The sequence below is a fragment of the Diadema antillarum genome, unplaced genomic scaffold (genome assembly GCF_040938485.1).
Source record: "Diadema antillarum isolate AM-2024a unplaced genomic scaffold, OU_Dant_1.0 seq00002011_RagTag, whole genome shotgun sequence".
NCBI lineage: Eukaryota > Metazoa > Echinodermata > Echinoidea > Diadematoida > Diadematidae > Diadema > Diadema antillarum.
This window is the reverse complement of record NW_027272666.1, coordinates 21510-40793: the sequence shown is the minus strand read 5'-3', so window position 1 is coordinate 40793 and position 19284 is coordinate 21510. Positions and strand designations below refer to the sequence as shown.

The window sequence follows — 19284 nt, the reverse complement described above, 5'->3', positions numbered from 1 at the left end:
CATGATGTTGGTTGTGCCCTTCCAATATCAGAATTTGATTGAAAACTGTACATACTGTACATTGTATGTTCTCAATTTCTTTTAATTCTTTTGTTTGGTTGTTTTTTTGTTTTTTTTTTGGTGAAGTTGTTGTTGTTGTTGTTGTTGTTGATGATGATGTTTTGGAATTGAAATCAAATTTGAGAATGGACCTAACGTCATTTGCAAGATTTTCCTTCATATTGAAGAGGATTTGTATGTGTGGCCTGGTGTGATTCGAAGGAGAATGTATGCAAAGATTTACTTTTTCTTCATTCAGGGCAGTGGAAATGTGACTGATCTGCAAAAGACTTGAACAGTTGTGACAAATGATAACAAATGTTCAATTTGTATGGATGTCAGCAATACTATTCAATTGTGTAGCAAGTTGACCAATGTTAACAAAATGAACAAGCTGAAATATTGCAACCCCTGATGCGAATGCAATGCATTCCATTTCTAAGATGGCAAATCACAGACTCCGCTCGTAACAAAGGAATATTTTTGTCTTCATCTTCTGAGATTTTTTAAGCAGGAATTTGCCGCTCATGAAATTGTCTTGCAAGTCCCCATGTGATATGCAAAGTATTATGCTTGCACAACGAATCTTATCTATGACCTTCACTGTAGCCATCTTTGTTATGTGACAATACAGTACTGTTTGCATAGAATTCCTAATCAAATTTGTTTCCTTTCAAAACAACCTCCCCCACACACAAAAAAAAAAATTATAATGACAATTGAAAAAAAAAAGAACGCCTATGCTGTGTATGATTAGATTGACAAAAACAAAATTATTGGTGTTTTTTTTCTTCAATGAAATGCTTGTGTGTGAACCCAATGGTATGGCCCTTATAATGCCCCTTTTCATGGATTGATCAAATAATTGTTCCTTTTGACATTGTGCAAATTGGGAAATTTTGTAGGTGCATACATGTAGAGCTTGAAGAAGAAGTTCTACTTGCATGTAGGCAGTGTTACAGTTTAGCAACCGTGATGCCTCTTTTCAAAGTTACATACAAAGTTGTGATATTACATTATAGATTAACTGACCTTCAAATGGCTAAGAGTCTATAATATTTTGATTTCCATGTACAGTTGAACCTCTCTTATCCGGCCTCCCTTTATCCGGATCTCTCTATTATACGGATGCAATCTCGCCGTTATTTTTTTAAAAATAATTACGGGAGGAAAGGGGGATTCCCAACTCCTTGAGAACTCCTACACAAACACACATGAATTACACATACTTGATACATTTCTTAATAATTATTTAGGTAAATCATCCCAAGAAATTATAACAGAAAATGATTTCATTCTTGCAAACACGAACCTCTATTTTGGGGTCTGTTACTGAGTGTAACAATGAAAAGGTTGCAGTACACATTAATACTACATGTGGTACTACAATGGGTTACATCAGTACATGTGTATGTATATGTACATGTATAAAGCATTGAGTCTCCCGTATCCGGCCAAATCCCTCATCCGGATGAGCCCCGGTCCCGACTTGTCCGGATACGAGAGGTTCAACTGTACAGTGTGTATATTGAACTTATTTGTTTTTGTTGTATTCGTGGTATTGAGGTTGTGCCCATAGCGGAAATTAAGTTTCTGCTGTCAACTGAAGGAGGGGTGTTGAGTAGTTTCTGTTTCTTCCAAAGATACAATTGAAGCCATTAAAGAATTTATCGCTAATGTCTTTGTTTATTTACCATGAGGACTGGCAAATGTCTTCTAAGTAGAATAGCAAAAGTGTCTCAGATCACAGTGATACTAAGCACATTCACACAGCCATCAAAAGTTGCGATTATTTTGGCCACGATTTGAATCGCAATGCAAAAACCATGTTTTTTTTTTTATGTGTGTGGACATGAGAATCATGACTGTTTAAGTGAGATTCTAATAATGATCTGTGCACCACTGAAACTGCCACGTTTCAAAAATAGTCACGCAAAAACAGTGTCGCTTAAATAGTCATTTAAATCGAGTTTTTTCAACGTGTGTGAATGAACCTATTGTATGTTGGTAGGGCAAAGATCTTGAGGTGATCCTGTACTATTATCTGAACCCTGGAATCTTTTCTTGGGACTCCCGCAGGAGCTGCAGAGGACTTGGTGTAGCTGGTTCAAGTACCAGCCGCTGTGGAAGATCAGGAACTACTTTGGGGAGAAGATTTCCTTCTACTTTGCCTGGGCAGGGGTGTTTGCTGCTCAGCTCTGGATCCCCATGCTCCTAGGTCTGGCTATCTGGGGCTATGGACTCTTTCTCAGGTAGGTAGATGAGAAGAATCATGAATAATTTTCACCAATTCAGTCCCAAAAACCACTTTCTTTGATAATAGATGCTGTGTATCTTTAGCTCTTAAAGGGAAAGTTTCCCCACATATAATGTAAAATATGATATATTCGCAGCATGAAAATTTCACAAAGTGGAGCAGACGGCCTTTCTTGCGGCATGAAATTTTTGCGAATTGCCACTTGCATCCAATGCTTATTGTGTAGACAAAAACTTTTGTGTGCAATTTAATTTTGTGAATGTTGGCGCTCGCAAAATTTAAAATTAGAATGCACGCGAACATTCCTCGTTTTACAGTATACAATGAGTGAATGCAGCAGGAAAATCGGACAAAGCATTATTAAAAAGGTATGAATTTTTAAAGTATTGTTGCTGCCAATGCTGGGTGCGAACACTACATGTACAAGCTTGTCACAGCTGCACAGCGATGTGAAGAATATATACTGTAAAAGTGGAAATTTTCGCGGTGTTGAAATTTTCGCGCATTTCGCGCAACCAGAAACTAGCGCGAAAATAAAAGCACGGGAATATTTTTGCTTGCCATACGTTCCTGTGAGCGATGTCTTGATTCCGCGGAATTAAAAACATGCGAAACTCTTCTGACACGGCCAAGCGCGAAAAATTAGTCACGCGAAAATATCCACTTTTACAGTAAAGAGAATTTCAAAAAATGTCACTTTTATAGCACAATGAAAGAGCAACTGGTGGACTTCTTTAAGAATGCAAGGGAAATTATATTACCTTTAACAGTTCAGAACAATGTGTACTTTTCATTAGAAATTACATTTTGTGGAACTTTTCTACATTTTCTTTAAATCATTGTTCTGCAGTAATCAAGAACTGTAGTAGTCTTCTCATCCAGCTTTGGTGGCATTGAATCTTGTAGAAATTCATAACTTTTCAACGGATTGTCAGATTTTCCTCAATCGTCACTGATGTGTTCTCTGGTACTAATATTGCTGTATTCACCCAATCCACATATATTTTGGGAAAGTTCCCTTTAATTTCGTATCCTCCATTGATGATATTTCATACGACAGGTTAGATGAAATTGAGCAGTCCTAGACTTTCTTAAAAACAAGATATTCAGTGAAGTCTATAAAGGCTAATTTAATGAGGCCTAGTGAGCAGTTGGTGGCGAAGTGACTCAGTCGGTACCGTATCTGCCTTTCAATCAAATGGCTCGGGCTTAGGCTTGGGTTTGAATCCCAGTGAGTCATACTGAGCTATGGGACATGTGTTATTGTGCCGTCCCCACTATAGTAGGGGCAAAACACTCTGTCCCTTGGTTATAGGACATAGAATGGAGGTCCTGTGTGTGAGAGATTTAAAATGTACAACCCACACATGTAAAAGATCCTGTTTCATTCATTCCTTGTAAAGAGCAAGGTGTATTACCTGGTGAAGAGGCCCACCCTGAGTACATACTGTACAATTGGACCTCATGGAAACCAGCTAGAGCAGCTGATGTGGGCTTTCCATCCATCTTGTCAGATGGAAATTGAAAACAGACAAACAAACAAATAATGTGTGCAGACCCCCCCCCCCTCCCGACCAGATGAGTTGACAAGATTAGCAAATGTGACCCTAAAACCAACACAAAAGTTACCAGATATGGATATTTAGATAAAGGCAGATTTGAAAGAGCAGACCATAAGTTTTTAATTTGATAACTCAGTAAAAATACTTTCCTAAGTTATCTAAATAATGGACAGAAAGTGCACACTCTGGAAAAATGTTTACTGAGAAAAGAGGCTTTGACGTTCAGGTTCAATTCAAGTGCTTTATCTCACCAAGCTGTGCTCTGTTCAATCAATGGGACAAAAAACAAACAAACACACATTGTCAAACAAACAAACAAGATGTAAATTTCCAGGGCAACCACAATGAAGGGATTATCGGATTAAGCTGCAGTCAGTCTAACAAACAAACAAACAAGATGTAAATTTCCAGGGCAACCACAATGAAGGGATTATCGGATTAAGCTGCAGTCAGTCAAACAAACAAACAAGATGTAAATTTCCAGGGCAACCACAATGAAGGGGTTATCGGATTAAGCTGCAGTCAGTCTAACAAACAAACAAACCAGATGTAAATTTCCAGGGCAACCACAATGAAGGGATTATCGGATTAAGCTGCAGTCTGACACACTCAGTAAACACATTTTACCTCTGACTATAATGCTAACTCTCAAAGCGATAACATCATCTGTTCAGAAGTTATCATAGTTGATAATGAAGAGTGTGCTATTAAAAGGATTTTAAAGAAAAGATAAGGGGCCCTAAAGACGTACCTTATTGACCTATTCTACTGATAAACACATGTTTAAAGAAACTGATAAAAACACAGTTTCCAACTCTAGAATTATGTAGATTAAGGATTGCTCTTTCAGAAAATATGAAATAGTAAAGATTAACCAGGTGTACCCATTTCACCTGTTTTGGGTCCTCATGTAAAATTGGAGCTTGTGACTTGAATATTGTGGGTTTTGTGATGCACGGTCACAAATGGAACTATCCTGTCCTCATGTAGGAAATTGGGAGGAATCCAACAAACATTATGTATGTTGGCAACTGGTACCATTATGATATCAGAAGTAGGTGGGATTATGTTTGCCAAAGTGACAAATGACCTCCAAAGTAAACAATTTTACTTCTGTCACCTCAGAGTAGCGGAAATATTAGCTGCATGTGCCATTTGTAGTTAGGGTTAACCCGTTGAGGACAGACTCATTTTGCTACAACACGCATTTTCCATAGGCCCCTGCCCGAGTATACTAGGGACTCGTTCTCAACGGGCTTGACTATGAATTGTTGGAAAGAGACATGAATATTTTAGATTGGCACAACATGTTTATCCATTGTCAAACATATTTTGATGAAATCCCCAAATATTCTTTTCTTTTCATATATGTGACCCTGCACCTCAAAACAAACAAAAAGTCGCCAGACATAAATTTTTAGTTAAGACCATATTCTGAAAGAACAGACTTTAAGCTTTAAAATGATGTATAACTCAAATCAAATGGACTCTCCTAACCTATCTAGATATTGGAAAGAAAGTACAAACTCAGGAAAAGTGTGAACTGAGAAAAGAGGCACTGAAGTACAGTGTCTATTTAAGCGCTTAATCTTTACCAAACCGTGCTGGCTGTGCGATGAATGGGACAAAATACAGGAAGTAAACCACCAGAGCAACAACCATGAAGGGACTATTAGATTAAATTGAAATTAAAGATGCCTCATTAACACATTCTGTCCATAATTAATGCCAACTTTCAAAGCAGTGGCACTATCCTTTCAAAAGTTATTAGAGTTGAAAGTGAAGAGTGTGGACAAGGTTTTTCAGAAATGAAAAAGGGATTCTAAAGACACACTTAATTACACTATTCTACCAAAAAAATGTTCGAGATAAACTTCTGAAAAAAACACACTTTCCTGCCCGTTTTATGATACCAAATTTTAACATAACATAAAAGAAGACCCGTTCTTTCAGAAAATGTAAAAAAGTCAAGATCGGCTAGGTTGACCCATTTCACTTCTTTTCAGTCCTCACGCAAAATCAGTGTGTGCGACTTTATGTTCGTTTTGAGGTGCACGGTCACATACTGTATGTTCTTTCTTTTTTCATCTGGGGGTGATGAGGGGGGAGGGGGAGTAATGTTATTTGAAACCATTTTTCTGTATTTCCCACAAGTCAAACTTATGAAAGATGTTTATCTCTTGACATACTGTAAAACGAGGAATTTTCGCGTGCACTTGAATTTCGCGAGCGCCAAGATTTGCGAAATTAAAATGCACGTGAAAGTCCTTGTTTACACTATATGCATTGAAGGCCAGTGGCACTTCGCAAAAATTTCATGCCATGAAAAAGGCTGTCGGCTCCAATTCGTGAAAAATTCATGCTACGAATATATAATGTTTTACAGTACAGCATATAAACCAAGAGCATTGACAGCAATTGCCAAGGCAGACCACTACTTTCAATTACATTCCCTTTTTGTTCCTCAAATGTAATAAGTACACTTGTTAAAGGGATGGTGCAGTATTGGTGGAGATGAAAATTGGGCTCTTAACTATTTTGTGAGATACCAAGAAAACACTTATGAAATAGTACATAGCATACCATTTTAAGAGGAATTCAAATTTTATTTGATGAAAATCGGGTTTGGAATGGCTGAAACATCCAAAAACAAAGCAAAACAAAGTGATCATAATAAAAGTGGGTCCCACATTTTATCAGGATTGCTCTGTTTAGGATATCTCAGTCATTTCAAAACCAGTTTTCATCAAAGTAACGTTGGATTCCTCATGGAATTACACGCTCTTTCATATTTCATAAAGGTTTCTCATCTCACCAAAAAAAAAAAGCAGAAAAATGAAGTTACATGTAGGTCTCAACCAAAACTACAGTCAAATCTGCCTTAGCGGCCACCTGTCTATAGCGTTCACCTGTCTATAGCGGCCACTGAAAAATCCCCCCGAGAGAAAAGCCATGTTAAAGACCCTGTGTATAGCGGCCACCTTTCTAACGCGGCCAGCGGCCACAAATTTTGTTTCCAGTGGTAGATTTTAACCTGTCTATAGCGGCCAAAAACCTGATGGAGCCGTAGCCGAGCCGATAATTCAGCATGTTTTTCTGCTTTTTAGCCGTGCCAGTCATTCCTGGGCAACGTTCAGTGATCGCCACCGTTGCATTCATCACTTATTCAGTCCCAATGATGCACTAGTGTTAAGTTTTCTTCATGACTGTGCACATGCTACGGTACTGTGCAACAATTTCATAAACACCGGCATTGTTTTATGCATGATACACACGTGTGCATACGTACACGCATACATGTACATATATTTATAGATTTATACAACGATGATACATGTACATGTAGGCAATGTACACAAAGTTGGATTACCTGTCCATAGCAGCCACCTGTCTATAACGGCCACTTTTTCCGTATCCCTTGGGTGGCCGCTATAGACAGGTTTGACTGTATACGATCCCTTAAACCGCATTCAGTTTTAATTGAAGTGGCACTTTGATGTATAAAGAAAGTAGTGTGGCCAACATTGACAATAATCTCACAAGAAAACTGTCTGTGCATATTGTTCTCTTTGTCTATATATGTGAATCTATGTGTAGATCTGTCTATCTAATTGGATACCAGTACCGACTTGTATCTTTCTATCTATCTATCTATCTATCTGTCTGTCTATCTAGTATCTATCTATCTATCTATCTATCTATTTATCTGTCTATCTATCTATCTATCTGTCTGTCTATCTATCTATCAATCTATCAATCAATCTATCTATCTATCTATATCTATCTATCTATATCTATCTATCTATATCTATCTATCTATGTATCTATCAATCTACAAACAATATCAATCTATCTATCTATCTATCTATTTGTTATCTGTCCATCTTCTATGAGTTATTTTTCCATCTTTGTCTACCTCTATTTTTATCTGTTTTTATATCGTTCTATGTTTTTGAACTGCATGTACAAGTATACATCTTCAAGTATCTATCTATCCATCTATCCAACATACAATGTACATTATACATTTATATTTATCTACATCTAGACTACATACTTCACACACACGCACACATACTCTCTCTCTCTCTCCCTCTCTCCCTCTCATTCTCTTTTCTTCTCTCTCTTTTTCTTCCCTTAACCCTGACTGTGCTTTGTTTGACAATTGTCACAATCGTCACACACACTGGATTGTTTTCTTCACTACTTGGCACAAACATTTTGTAACTACTTAGTATGTAATGAAAGGTGGAGCTGTGCTCTATTCAAGTAGCCACTGTTATTATTATTATTATTATTATTGTTATTATTATTATTTTGATGATGATGATGATAATAATGATAATAATAATTATAATGATATAATAATAATAATAATAGTAATAACAATGATAACAATAACAATGATAATAATAATAATAACAATGATAATAACAATGATGATAATGATAATAACAATGATAACAATAACAATGATAATAATAATAATAACAATAATAATCATCATCATCATTAATTGTCAATTAATAGATATCACCAAATCCTCTCAATACCTATTGTGTTACCATGGCCTTCCTGTTCAACTGAGACACATTAGTACAACTATGTCTGAGTGAGCTTTCGACACTCACTTCACAACTACAAACATGTAGGTCAGGTATGGATAAATTACAGAATGCTGGATAAAAAAGATCCCCAGGAAAGTTAAGCTATATGCATGCATGGGCACTTTAAAGGGGTCAATCAATCCATTCCTGTTTCAGCATCGATGACTACCTGGATGAAGTGGAGACGGAGGAGGCCCAGAGAGCTCTCATGGGGGAGCTGGAGGAGAACTTGACGCGGTACAACCTCAGCTCCTACGACCGCGAGCTGCTGAACAACCTCACGCAACAGTTCGAAGGGGAATCGATGATAACAAAGTGAGCTTTAGGGAGAGTGCTGTTAAAGGCATAATACCTCATTAAACACTAAATTACTATTCTTGATCCCATGTACTGTAGATCTGTCATACAGTATGTAGTGTTACACTGTGAGCGGAACAATATTACCATTGATGTCATTGCATAATAGTCAATGGCGCTACCTCAATACAGTGACTTACAAAGAGGAAGTCCAGCAATGTTTTTCATACAATACAATTTCTTCTTTCCCCCCTTAAAAAACAAACAAACAAGAAACACTGTTGCAGAATCACAATCTATGTTTACCTTTTCCGGTAGAAACTCCGCCCCCTTTTTTCCCTGTATAATCCTGTAAGACTTGATTCTGAACATATGACATGAATATTTGACCAATACGGCCCGAATTCACGAAGGTGGTACAAATGAAACCATGGTTTAAACCATGGACAAAAACCATGGAGCGCCAAGTGTCGCACGGAATATTTCGTTACGAAATTGGTCATTTCGTCGACAAAATGACCGTTTCGTTAACGAAATTATCATTTCGTGGACGAAAGGTTAATTTAGTTACAAAATGTTGTCATTTCATCGACAAAATGACTGATTTCGTAACGAAATATTCCATGCGACACTTGGCGCTCCATGGTTTTTGTCTATGGTTTAAACCATGGTTTCATTTGTACCATCTTCGTGACTTCGGGCCTATGTGTTCACTGCGGTGTACACGCTATTAAAGCTTGCAGGACTCATCCATATGTTTGCCTGCATTGTTTGATTTAGTACAGAAGGTAGCAAACAATATTTGTCATGAAGATTTGTTTTTAACTGCAGCAATATTGAGAGACTAGCAAGTTAATCTTCAGTCTGCTTCTTTGCTATTTTATTTTCTTTTTTTTTGGGGGGGGGGGAGTGGTAAGATTATTGTCAACTCACAGTTCTACCATCAAATTTGTAAGAAAGCTTTTAAAACTTGCGTCTTCGCCATGCTGTTGTTGTTGTGTATTGTGCAGGTGTGTGAAAACATTATTTGCGATACATTTAGACTACTTGTAAAAAAAAAAAAAATAAATGTAAATTTCATAACTTAGATTGCATTGCATAGAATAAATTCCATGGCTGTATCATACACACATCCTTCCGTTGGTAGTTTACATTCCTTTATCACTACGTTGAATTTGTACATTGTACTCGACTCTATGAACATGTATGTGAATGAATTGCTATCCATTGAGAATTGATGCTTAGCATGAGGAATTCCTACCCTGTGTAACTTGATCTTTGTCACCTCTTTACCCTTAAAGATACACCGATGCTGCCATCAGAGTCTTCAAGAACTCATTTGACTCCGAAGTGACACCATATTTCGCGCTGGTCATCTGCCTTTGGGGTAAGTTAACTTCACAATGAATTGCACATTAAGTTCTCTCAGCAAAGAGAAGTCAGAACCGATCCGACGGCTGGGTAGATGCTACTCTTGGCTAATTATAATCAAGAACACTAGCCTGATGGCCAACAGGAAGAATAACATCTTCCTCTATGTTTGCTTTAACATTTTTGTAAGCCAAAGATTCAAACCAATAATAAATGCTGGAGAGATGATGTGAAGATACTAAATTGTCTCCTACGCAAAATTGTAATCTTTTTTGTCTTAGCATTTCATTCAAGTGAAGGTTTCATTTATTTACATGAGGACTAGCAATATGCACTTATATCAAAGATTTGCCTACATCCATAGTACAACATGTAAAGTGATGTCAAATACAATGTGTACATACGTGTACATGTAGACCTCACTGCTACGTGTCAGTGATTAACTTCATGCATGATGAATGAGTTTTTCAGTGTGTATGGTAGATATGTTATCTTCATTTCCGTATTCATGTGAGATATGCGATACAACCATGTGACAGCGATTTTTGCCTCTCTTTCCTTCAGGAACTATCTTCCAGGAATTATGGAAGAGGAAGCGAGTGAGGTTAGCTTACGAGTGGGATGTTGACGACTATGATATGTCTGAACCAGACAGACCAGAGTTTTATGGCACTAAAGAGCGTCCGGTAAGTGATACATGGTATTGGTTTCTATCTAGGAAGCTTATATCCATTTCAGGGTATACAGTACTTCATGTAGAGCCTTTTTTTTTGGGGGGGGGGGGTGTGTCTGATATAACTTGATAGGAAGAATGTAGGCTAAATGTAAACACAATTTTGTTTGCTTTTAACTTGAGTCCAGGAATAGAAATGGGAAATGAAAGTTCATGCATGTTGATGACTGTCCACAAATATTATAGCTTACATTACCTGTGCTAACATTTGCATTAATCAAAGCTAATGCTGACAGTGCTGTCATTTGTCAGTGGGAGCTTGTAGTGTATGTGTGTGTGTGTGTGTGTGTGTGTGTGTGTGTGTGTGTGTGTGTGTGTTGGGGTGGGGGGTGGGGGATGGGATTAGAGACTTCAATGAGGGATTAAAGGGCAGATGTCAGTCCAATTAAAACTTCAGTTTTCATGAGATATTACCTATTTATGACATTTGTATCAAGGTACATTACTCCAAATTTATTCTTATGGTGTCATACCTTAATTTTCATGCTATATCTTTGGTAATGATTGTGACAATGATGTTTCTCATCCCCTTCCCCACCCTTTTCAAGGATCCAGTATCCGATCTCCCGGACTGGTACTACCCATTCTATCGCAGGTTTCTCAAATTCATGACTTCATTCAGCATTCTGATCTTTATGGTGAGTTGTGCCTGTCTTATTTATCTCTCTCCCTTATCTTTTGCTTCTCATCTGCCTCTCTCATTTTAAACCGCTTTCTGCTTTGAGAGCCTACTTCAGTAAAATGCCTGTCTAATGAATAGAGACTGAAAAAAACCCATGTAACAGTACATGTAGTTGTAAGCCTAGTTCATTAAAAAAAAGGTTGAAATTTTTCATTTTACAAGTAACGACAGAGTATCTACTTAAACACTGGCAGCTGAGTGGTTGTTGACCAACTGTTACCATGGCAACTGTAAGTATTGTAACTTTCAGACAGTTGCAACCACATTCATGAAAGAGGACCCTCCAGAGACAAAAATGTTGCAGTAGAGCGCTACACCCATGGGGTAAACATGCACATATGTCACAATGTTCTATCCATGTATGTTGAGGGATATCTGCACATACTGGTATGTCAAGTTCTATCCATGTATGTTGAGGGATATCTGTGGCACAGCCCAATCAGCTCTTTACTACCTTCTGGTCCTGTTAGGCTCTGCGTTGTAGTGGAAAAGGCCATGGACCCTTAAATGGGAGGTCCTTTGTAGTTCAAGTACCAATCATTGGTTACATTCAAACAAGATTTGGTTGTTTTTATTCTATGTGTTTTCTGTGCTTTCTGTCTGTAGGGGTTTGCTGTTTTCTTTAATTGGGGAGTGAGGGGGGGGGGGGGGGATTTGAATGTCCCCTTTCACTCACTAATTGGTTAATAACAAAGACAGGACCCTTTGGTGGAGTAATGATATACACCGAAGGGGCTACCCTTGGTGTTAAGTAAATACCTTGTTAGTCCATGTCTTATCTGTTTCAGGAAAGTTTTTTTTCAAAGTGAATGTATGTAGCTATGTATCTTTGGTATTAAAAATGCTTAGAAACTTCTGTATAAAACGCAATCAAAGTGTAATTTATTATATGTATTTACAACCCCATCCTCCTACCAGGCAATGCTGGTGATCGTGAGTGTCATCAGCGTGATCATCTACCGCCTCTTCATCGCTGCTCTCCTGTCGGATGAGAGCACCCTGGTTCAGCTCCTGTTGTCGTCCGTCGTCGCCTCCATCCTAAACTCCATCTCCATCTTGGTACTCGGCAAGGTAAGACCACATCCCGCATCCAGCATCCAGCATCCCGCATCCCGCATCCCGCATCCCATCCCGCATCCCATCCCACATCCCGCATCCCGCATCCCACATCCGGCATCCCGCATCCCATCTCGCATCCCATCCCGCATCCCGCATCCCTCATCCCGCATCCGAGCAAGGGATTCCAAACATTCTCTGCATTCTTCCTCATCCGTGATTAGGACCTTTATCGGCAAGAGTTTAAAATCACTATTGAAAACATCGGAAATGGCAGTCACAAGTTCTGTGGCATGGTCAAGTCAAATCAGCCGTCACATTGAGTTAAAATATTGGGTACCTCTTGTGTAGTCTGCTGTCAGCCTAGGACTGTCACTGGTAATAAACAGTAATCAGCCATGACATCATAGTGTTGATATGATACAAACTCGTGGTGCTTCTTCTCTTCTGACCCATTTCATGAAGAGATGAACAATAACTATTATAACTGTAGTTATTATAGCAACAGCCAAAATACTTGCAACCACTTGGCTACATTTATTTACATACAGCCATTCAGAGAACTGAAATTATTGTGTGTGTCTTTGTGGCAAACTGCTCTGTAGGTAGCACCCAGGTCAATGAATGCACTTTCAAAACTTTTGAGGCAGAATTGCAATGCCCCTTAAAGTATGTTTGCCTTGCTGCCAATCATCTCATCATGTTGGCTAAGGCATTTACTTTGAAAAATTTGTTTGCTATACACACAAGTGTTAATAGTGATTGTTTTGTATTTTTATTTTACAGCACAAGTTATGTTCATTCCTGTTGTATGCAAGTACCATTGACACAGCCAAGATGTTTCAGCAAAAGTATATTTCGGGTAGTTTGATTTTGATGTAATGCTTAATGCAAAATTTATCATGTTCATGTAGGACTGAACAGATTCAACTTCCCTTAGATTTTACCAATGTAGCATCAGATATCTTTTTAGGGTTTCCATATTTGTTGAAGTTAACACACAAAAGACATTATTGTAAAAAAGAAATGGTTCATGTTTTTGAACCATGCCAAGAACTATTTACTGATAACAGTGTCTGCTCAATGATTCTTGCAAAAGAAAAGAAAAAGATTATGTGAAGTGAGCTTTGCATGCAGGTAGAACGCAATGCTCGTGACAACAGTTGTCGTAATGAGTTGTCGTGTGTTTTGAATTATGGTCTTGGTTTCTTGACTTTATTTCCTGCCAGATTTACGACAAGATAGCGTACAAGCTGAATGATTGGGGTGAGTGATGAATATTTATTACACATGTCATAAGTTCGACCTCAAGATACAAATGATAATCATGATAGCTGGTTTTTATATAGCGCATTTCACACGTGTTAAGTATCTCAGTGCGTTTTACAAACTATTATTACCCTGGTCAATGGATACATTATTTCCGACCAGTACTCACAGTGCTCATTCTCCACTCCCTGGGGAGCATTCCAGCCAGTCACAGCCATTTTACAGGCGTGCACATGCTGATCAACCAACATAAGCTTTCTCCTACTTGGTACCCATTTATACTCCTGGGTGATGGAGAGCATCAATGTGGCATGGGCTCGAACCCACGAACCATATCACACTCATGTCATTCACAGACGAGAGCTCTTATCCACTCAGCCACAGCACCTCCACAAAGACTGTATGCTAAGAAATATGAACTGAGCAAAACTCTACATATCTATATTTATCGCAATGAGAAGGATATATCCCTACGTACGTTGTATATTTCACCAGCAGGCTTCTGGTAGTTAAAGTAGTGTATCAGCCTGTTATGCCATATCAGGAATTAACTTGTGGATTTCAATATTTGCTTGTTATCGTGTTCCAATAAATATGATGGTGTCAAATATGATGGAGGTAGTTATTGGGCAGTACTACCTCTTAACCTATATAACAAAATGCATTGTCATAATGATGCAGGCAAAACTGATACTTGCACTGAAAGGAAGGTTGAGTCTTCTTGTTTGATTGTTCATGTGTTAAAGGTTGTGTAATGTTGTATATAAACATCACACAATTTTATATGGTTGAAGGTTAATACCTCCCAGTGTGGTGTATGAAATCTAACTGTAATACACCTCAGAATTAAAAAAAAAAAAAAAATGAAAAACTAGCTCCTTGTCATTTAAGAATATGTTCTCCCTTTGTCAGATAATAAGGGTTATTTTTTTATTTTTTTATTTTTTGGGGGGGGGTAGAAAACTTCGCCAGAAATCTATAATATTGTGTCCCCCTCCATCATAAGGAAGTTTCCAGTTGAATTATTCTGAGGAAACGTGTGAATTATCAACTCTGAATATACCAGCTTGTAGAAAATATGAAAGGAATCTTATTTGTTAGTGTTGCAAAAGGGATACATAAATTTTAACTCTTGCTCTTTTCCAGGTTGTCGTTCCTTCTAATGTTTCTGAGTGTCCTCACATTCCTGATGTATTTCTCTGTCATTTTTTTTTTCTTTTCACCTGAATCATTTGTTAAAAGAAAATTCTAGTCATGTTGCCAGGGGCAGTACGAAGGCTTTTGTCCAAAATTACATTTCATTAATATATGAAGACTTTGATCTGAAGCGGAGTCAACTTTGTTCTTATAGATTTTTATATAGTTGTGATTAAAGCTGCTAAAAAAAACCAGCAAATATGGGATACTAAAAAACTTCTGTAATATTCCTTGTTATTAAACAAATGAGGTATCACTTTGAAGGTTTTATTTTGCCTTGTCTAGTGATGGATTTACTTTAAATTGTTTGAAAATGGCGCCTAACCCGTTTTGTGATCAAACCCGTCATCTGTTGAACTCTTGTCATAATTTATATGTCTTCTGATTGTCTTCACTCAGAGAATCACCGGACTCAGTCTGATTATGAGAATGCTCTCATCGTCAAGCTCTTTGCCTTCCAGTTTGTCAACAGTTACTCCTCTCTCTTCTACATCGCCTTCTTCAGAGATGTAAGTCATCAAGAGTCTCTCCCTAAAGGGGAGATCCAGTCCAAATATAAGTTAGTCTAATAAAAAAGAGGGAAATCTTATGAGTTCAATGATAAAAATTTGACTGAAATTGGATGAAAAATAAGGAAGTTATGACATTTTGAACTTTTGCTAATTTCTGCAAAACGGTTGTTGTACAGTGGATATGACTATGCAATTGAGTGAGCTAACCATGTCATACCCTCACAATTTTCCATTGATCGTGTACAAAAAAAAATGGAGAAAATTCAATGTTTCTGTCATTGAAGTCTAAAACATGATGTTATTCCTGGGCCCTGTTGCATAAAACCCTTACCGCTGGACTTACCGCTCCTTTCTAGCGGTAAGTCTTCAAATTAGCGGTAAATTTTATAATCCTTGATGCTGATTGGCTGTGATGCCTAATTTTGACGGTAGTTACCATTGAAATTCAATGGTAAGGTTTATGCAACGGGCCCCTGGTTGACTAACTTTAGAATAGTGATCAGTTAGATATACCGGGATTTGAGCCTTGAGGAAAATTGCATTTAAATGAAAAACTGGAAATTTCAAAATTTTATGAACAAACTATATGACAAGTTGTGAGTTAATGACATTCTCACTTTGCCATTTGCATATTCATATTGACTGTTCAAGAACTGTTTCCTGGAAAATTAGTGAAAATTTGAAATGTCATAACTTCGTTATTTTTCACCCGATGTAGATCAAAATTTTACTGTTCAACCCATAATATTTTACTCTTTCTTATCAGACAAACTTATGTTTGGACTGGAATTCCCCTTTAAAAACCCAGTAGCGTGGGCATTCATTGGTGACCTGATTCATTCACTGCCCACTGGGATACATTAAAATCCCACAAATAGCACCAGTCAGCAAGTATGTGCATCGAAGCGTACGCTTAGTGGTACCGGTAACAGCTAACTCCAGTCAAGATTCTATGGCTGTGTGTGTACTTACACAGAGATCAGCATTGAAAGCTATACATTATTTGGTACAGGAATTCTTTAATAATATCTCCAAGCCAGGCCACCTTCCCACTCCGTGGCACCCACACGCTACCGGGTCTTTTAACCCATCAAATTCTTTAGGGAGATTTGGTGCAGAAATTATGTCATTTTTTCATCATGGAATTGGCAACTCTGAATTTTACTGCACATCTTGTATTGAGGAAAGATCAGATTAGTCTGGTTAAATCCATTAAGTCTGCATGAAATCCGAAAAAAAGTCTATAAAAAAAAAAAAACATCTTGAGAGAGCAATATAAACTATAGTCTTCTATAGTGTGATACCAATTTATAAGAATCTGTCTTGAATTGAGCCACGGAGAGGTTTTTGAAAATCCTGCAAATGAAACATACGAATGCTTTTTTTTTTTTTAAGGAAAAAAAAAAGAATTTTAACTCTGAAAAAAAAAAAGGATTGTAAACTTTGAAGATAAACGATACAACAGAACCCACCAAAGAAAATACATTTTTCTGGACTTAATGCTCTATGAATAAGTGTTTGCATTAACAGATGTAAAACATTTTGTATGATTTGATTTGTCTTAAAGGTTTTCAATCCTGCCATGACCAATATCACTTGCTTGTACACAATTTGAACAACATTTTGAGATGATGGTTTTTAAAAAAAAATAACAAAAAAACTTAATTTCCTCCTATTTTTCACAATTGAACTGTTGGAAATTAGTGGCTGATTGATTTATGTACTTATGACTTCTGAAGTTTGTCCCACAGTATCACACTGTCTTCTGTTGTGTCAGATAGACAATTATGGTTTTGTATCCGAATGTGACCTTTGAACTTTGCTCTGTCGACCTCCAGCAATCCAGTTCCTCCTTCCTGGGTATTGACGGCTTGAAGGACTCCTGCACGGACAATAACTGTATGTCCATGCTGTCTCTACAAGTCTTTGTGCTCATGCTCATCAAGCCGTTCCCCAAGTTCATCAAAGACATCATCCTTCCGTGAGTCCCTTCTGATGCCTAACTACTGTATAAGCTGTTATTTTCACGAGGGTTTAAAGGGGATGGCTAGTAACTGATCAGTGGGAATCAGTGGGAATGCTGAGGGATGATTGTTCCAATCCTTGTGGGATTCATTTAAGAGTACATTATATATCTATTCTTGTGTGAAAATTATTTGCTTCAGAATGGTCTCATATTCAAGTAATGTGTAGTTTAATGTTTCCAGGTAAGCGTCCCTGGTCAGTGACGGGGCATTAATCTGCACATTACTTGAATATGAGACCGTTCTGAAGCAAATAATTTTCACACAACAGTAGATATATAATGTACACTTAAATGAATCCCACAAGGATTGGAACAATCATCCCTCAGCATTCCCACTGATTCCCACTGATCGGTTACTAGCCATCCCCTTTAATTTTTTGCGAATTTCGCAAATCACAGTTGGATCGCGAATTCAACAACACGCAAAAATGTCTTTATGCGGTCGGGTAGAAGTGCATAGGGTAGGGCGAAACCTACATCTCGCGAAAATGTCTATGACCTCCTCATACGCGAAAATATCTGTATGCGAAAATAACAGCATATACAGTATCACAATACAACAAGGCTACTGGCCCCCAACATCATCTCCTTTTTGTCTGTCTTTGCAAGAGTTTGGGGGATAAACATTGAGGCAGACATATGCGTTTTAAGCTCAATTGTATGACCTACGGGTGGAAGGATATTTGTCGTGTACAAAAGCCAAGCTTGTCAAGCAATTGTTGATTGACATAACTCTTTATAAGCCTATTATTAGTTAACCTCATATACCGGTATTAATGTGTCATAATGTTTACGCTTGTTTTCATATGCCAAATTTTAGTTATGTGTGTATCAATGTGATACAATCGAACTTGCCTCAAATCAATCCATGTCTTACCATGCCATGGTTATTGCTATTCTTAGTGCTACTTTTCTTGTCTCACAAGCATTTATCTCAAAGACATTAATGGCTATTGCCTCCTATCATAATGGGTTTAAAGCAGACCTGTCATTCTTTGTGTGACATATTACAGAATCAAAAGCATTGGTAAATTGTCAGAATTATATGATGAACAATTTTTGCGGCAGTATACTAATGATGCAGATAACACATTTGGCAGATGATGCACCGTCCCTTATCCACTGGTAGAGTACAGCGATATTCATCAATAGGACTTAACCTAAGAGACCATTTCCTACACAATGCAGGTTTGTGCTGCGGAAGCTGAAGAAGGCAAATTGCTGTGGGAAGGGAAAGGTCGGTGACCTGGACACGGAACAGATGAGTGCCCACGCCCAGTACCTAATGAAGGAGAGAAATAAACCACCGGTGGGAGATCTCACCCTGTCGGAATACAATGAGAAGGTCATCCTCTATGGCTTCCTAATGGTGAGTGCCTTAACCCTTCACATGTCTAGCAAGTTACAAGCCAAGTCTTACGATCCGTGTCCAGTACTGCAAGGGTTACTGTAAAGGTAAAACTTGTTATCTGGTTTAATCTTTCCTGTTTGGTCCAGAAAGAGAAATTTGTGCATATTTCTTTTTCACGTTCATTGGAGTTGTTGCTTGTAATGTTGCCATTTTACATTCGACCTAAAACACACACAAAAACTCAAAGATATCGAGATGTTGTTTGTGTGATAAACACATGATGGGGGGATGAGGAGCATCCTTAAAATTCTCTTAGTCTCTGCTC

The 19284-nt window shown here is 37.8% G+C and overlaps 1 protein-coding gene across 1 annotated transcript in view; it reads left to right on the top strand.

Annotated features, from left to right (window-relative positions):
• Window positions 1-19284, top strand: part of LOC139713600 (anoctamin-7-like) — a 57175-nt gene that overhangs the window by 20314 nt on the left and 17577 nt on the right. Inside the window, exons 8-17 of the mRNA XM_071625307.1 lie at window positions 2119-2291; window positions 8622-8780; window positions 10064-10149; window positions 10698-10819; window positions 11415-11504; window positions 12467-12619; window positions 13834-13870; window positions 15470-15579; window positions 17421-17563; window positions 18797-18977. Coding sequence (XP_071481408.1) covers window positions 2119-2291; window positions 8622-8780; window positions 10064-10149; window positions 10698-10819; window positions 11415-11504; window positions 12467-12619; window positions 13834-13870; window positions 15470-15579; window positions 17421-17563; window positions 18797-18977 — 1254 coding nt within the window. The remainder of the gene's footprint in view (window positions 1-2118; window positions 2292-8621; window positions 8781-10063; window positions 10150-10697; window positions 10820-11414; window positions 11505-12466; window positions 12620-13833; window positions 13871-15469; window positions 15580-17420; window positions 17564-18796; window positions 18978-19284) is intronic.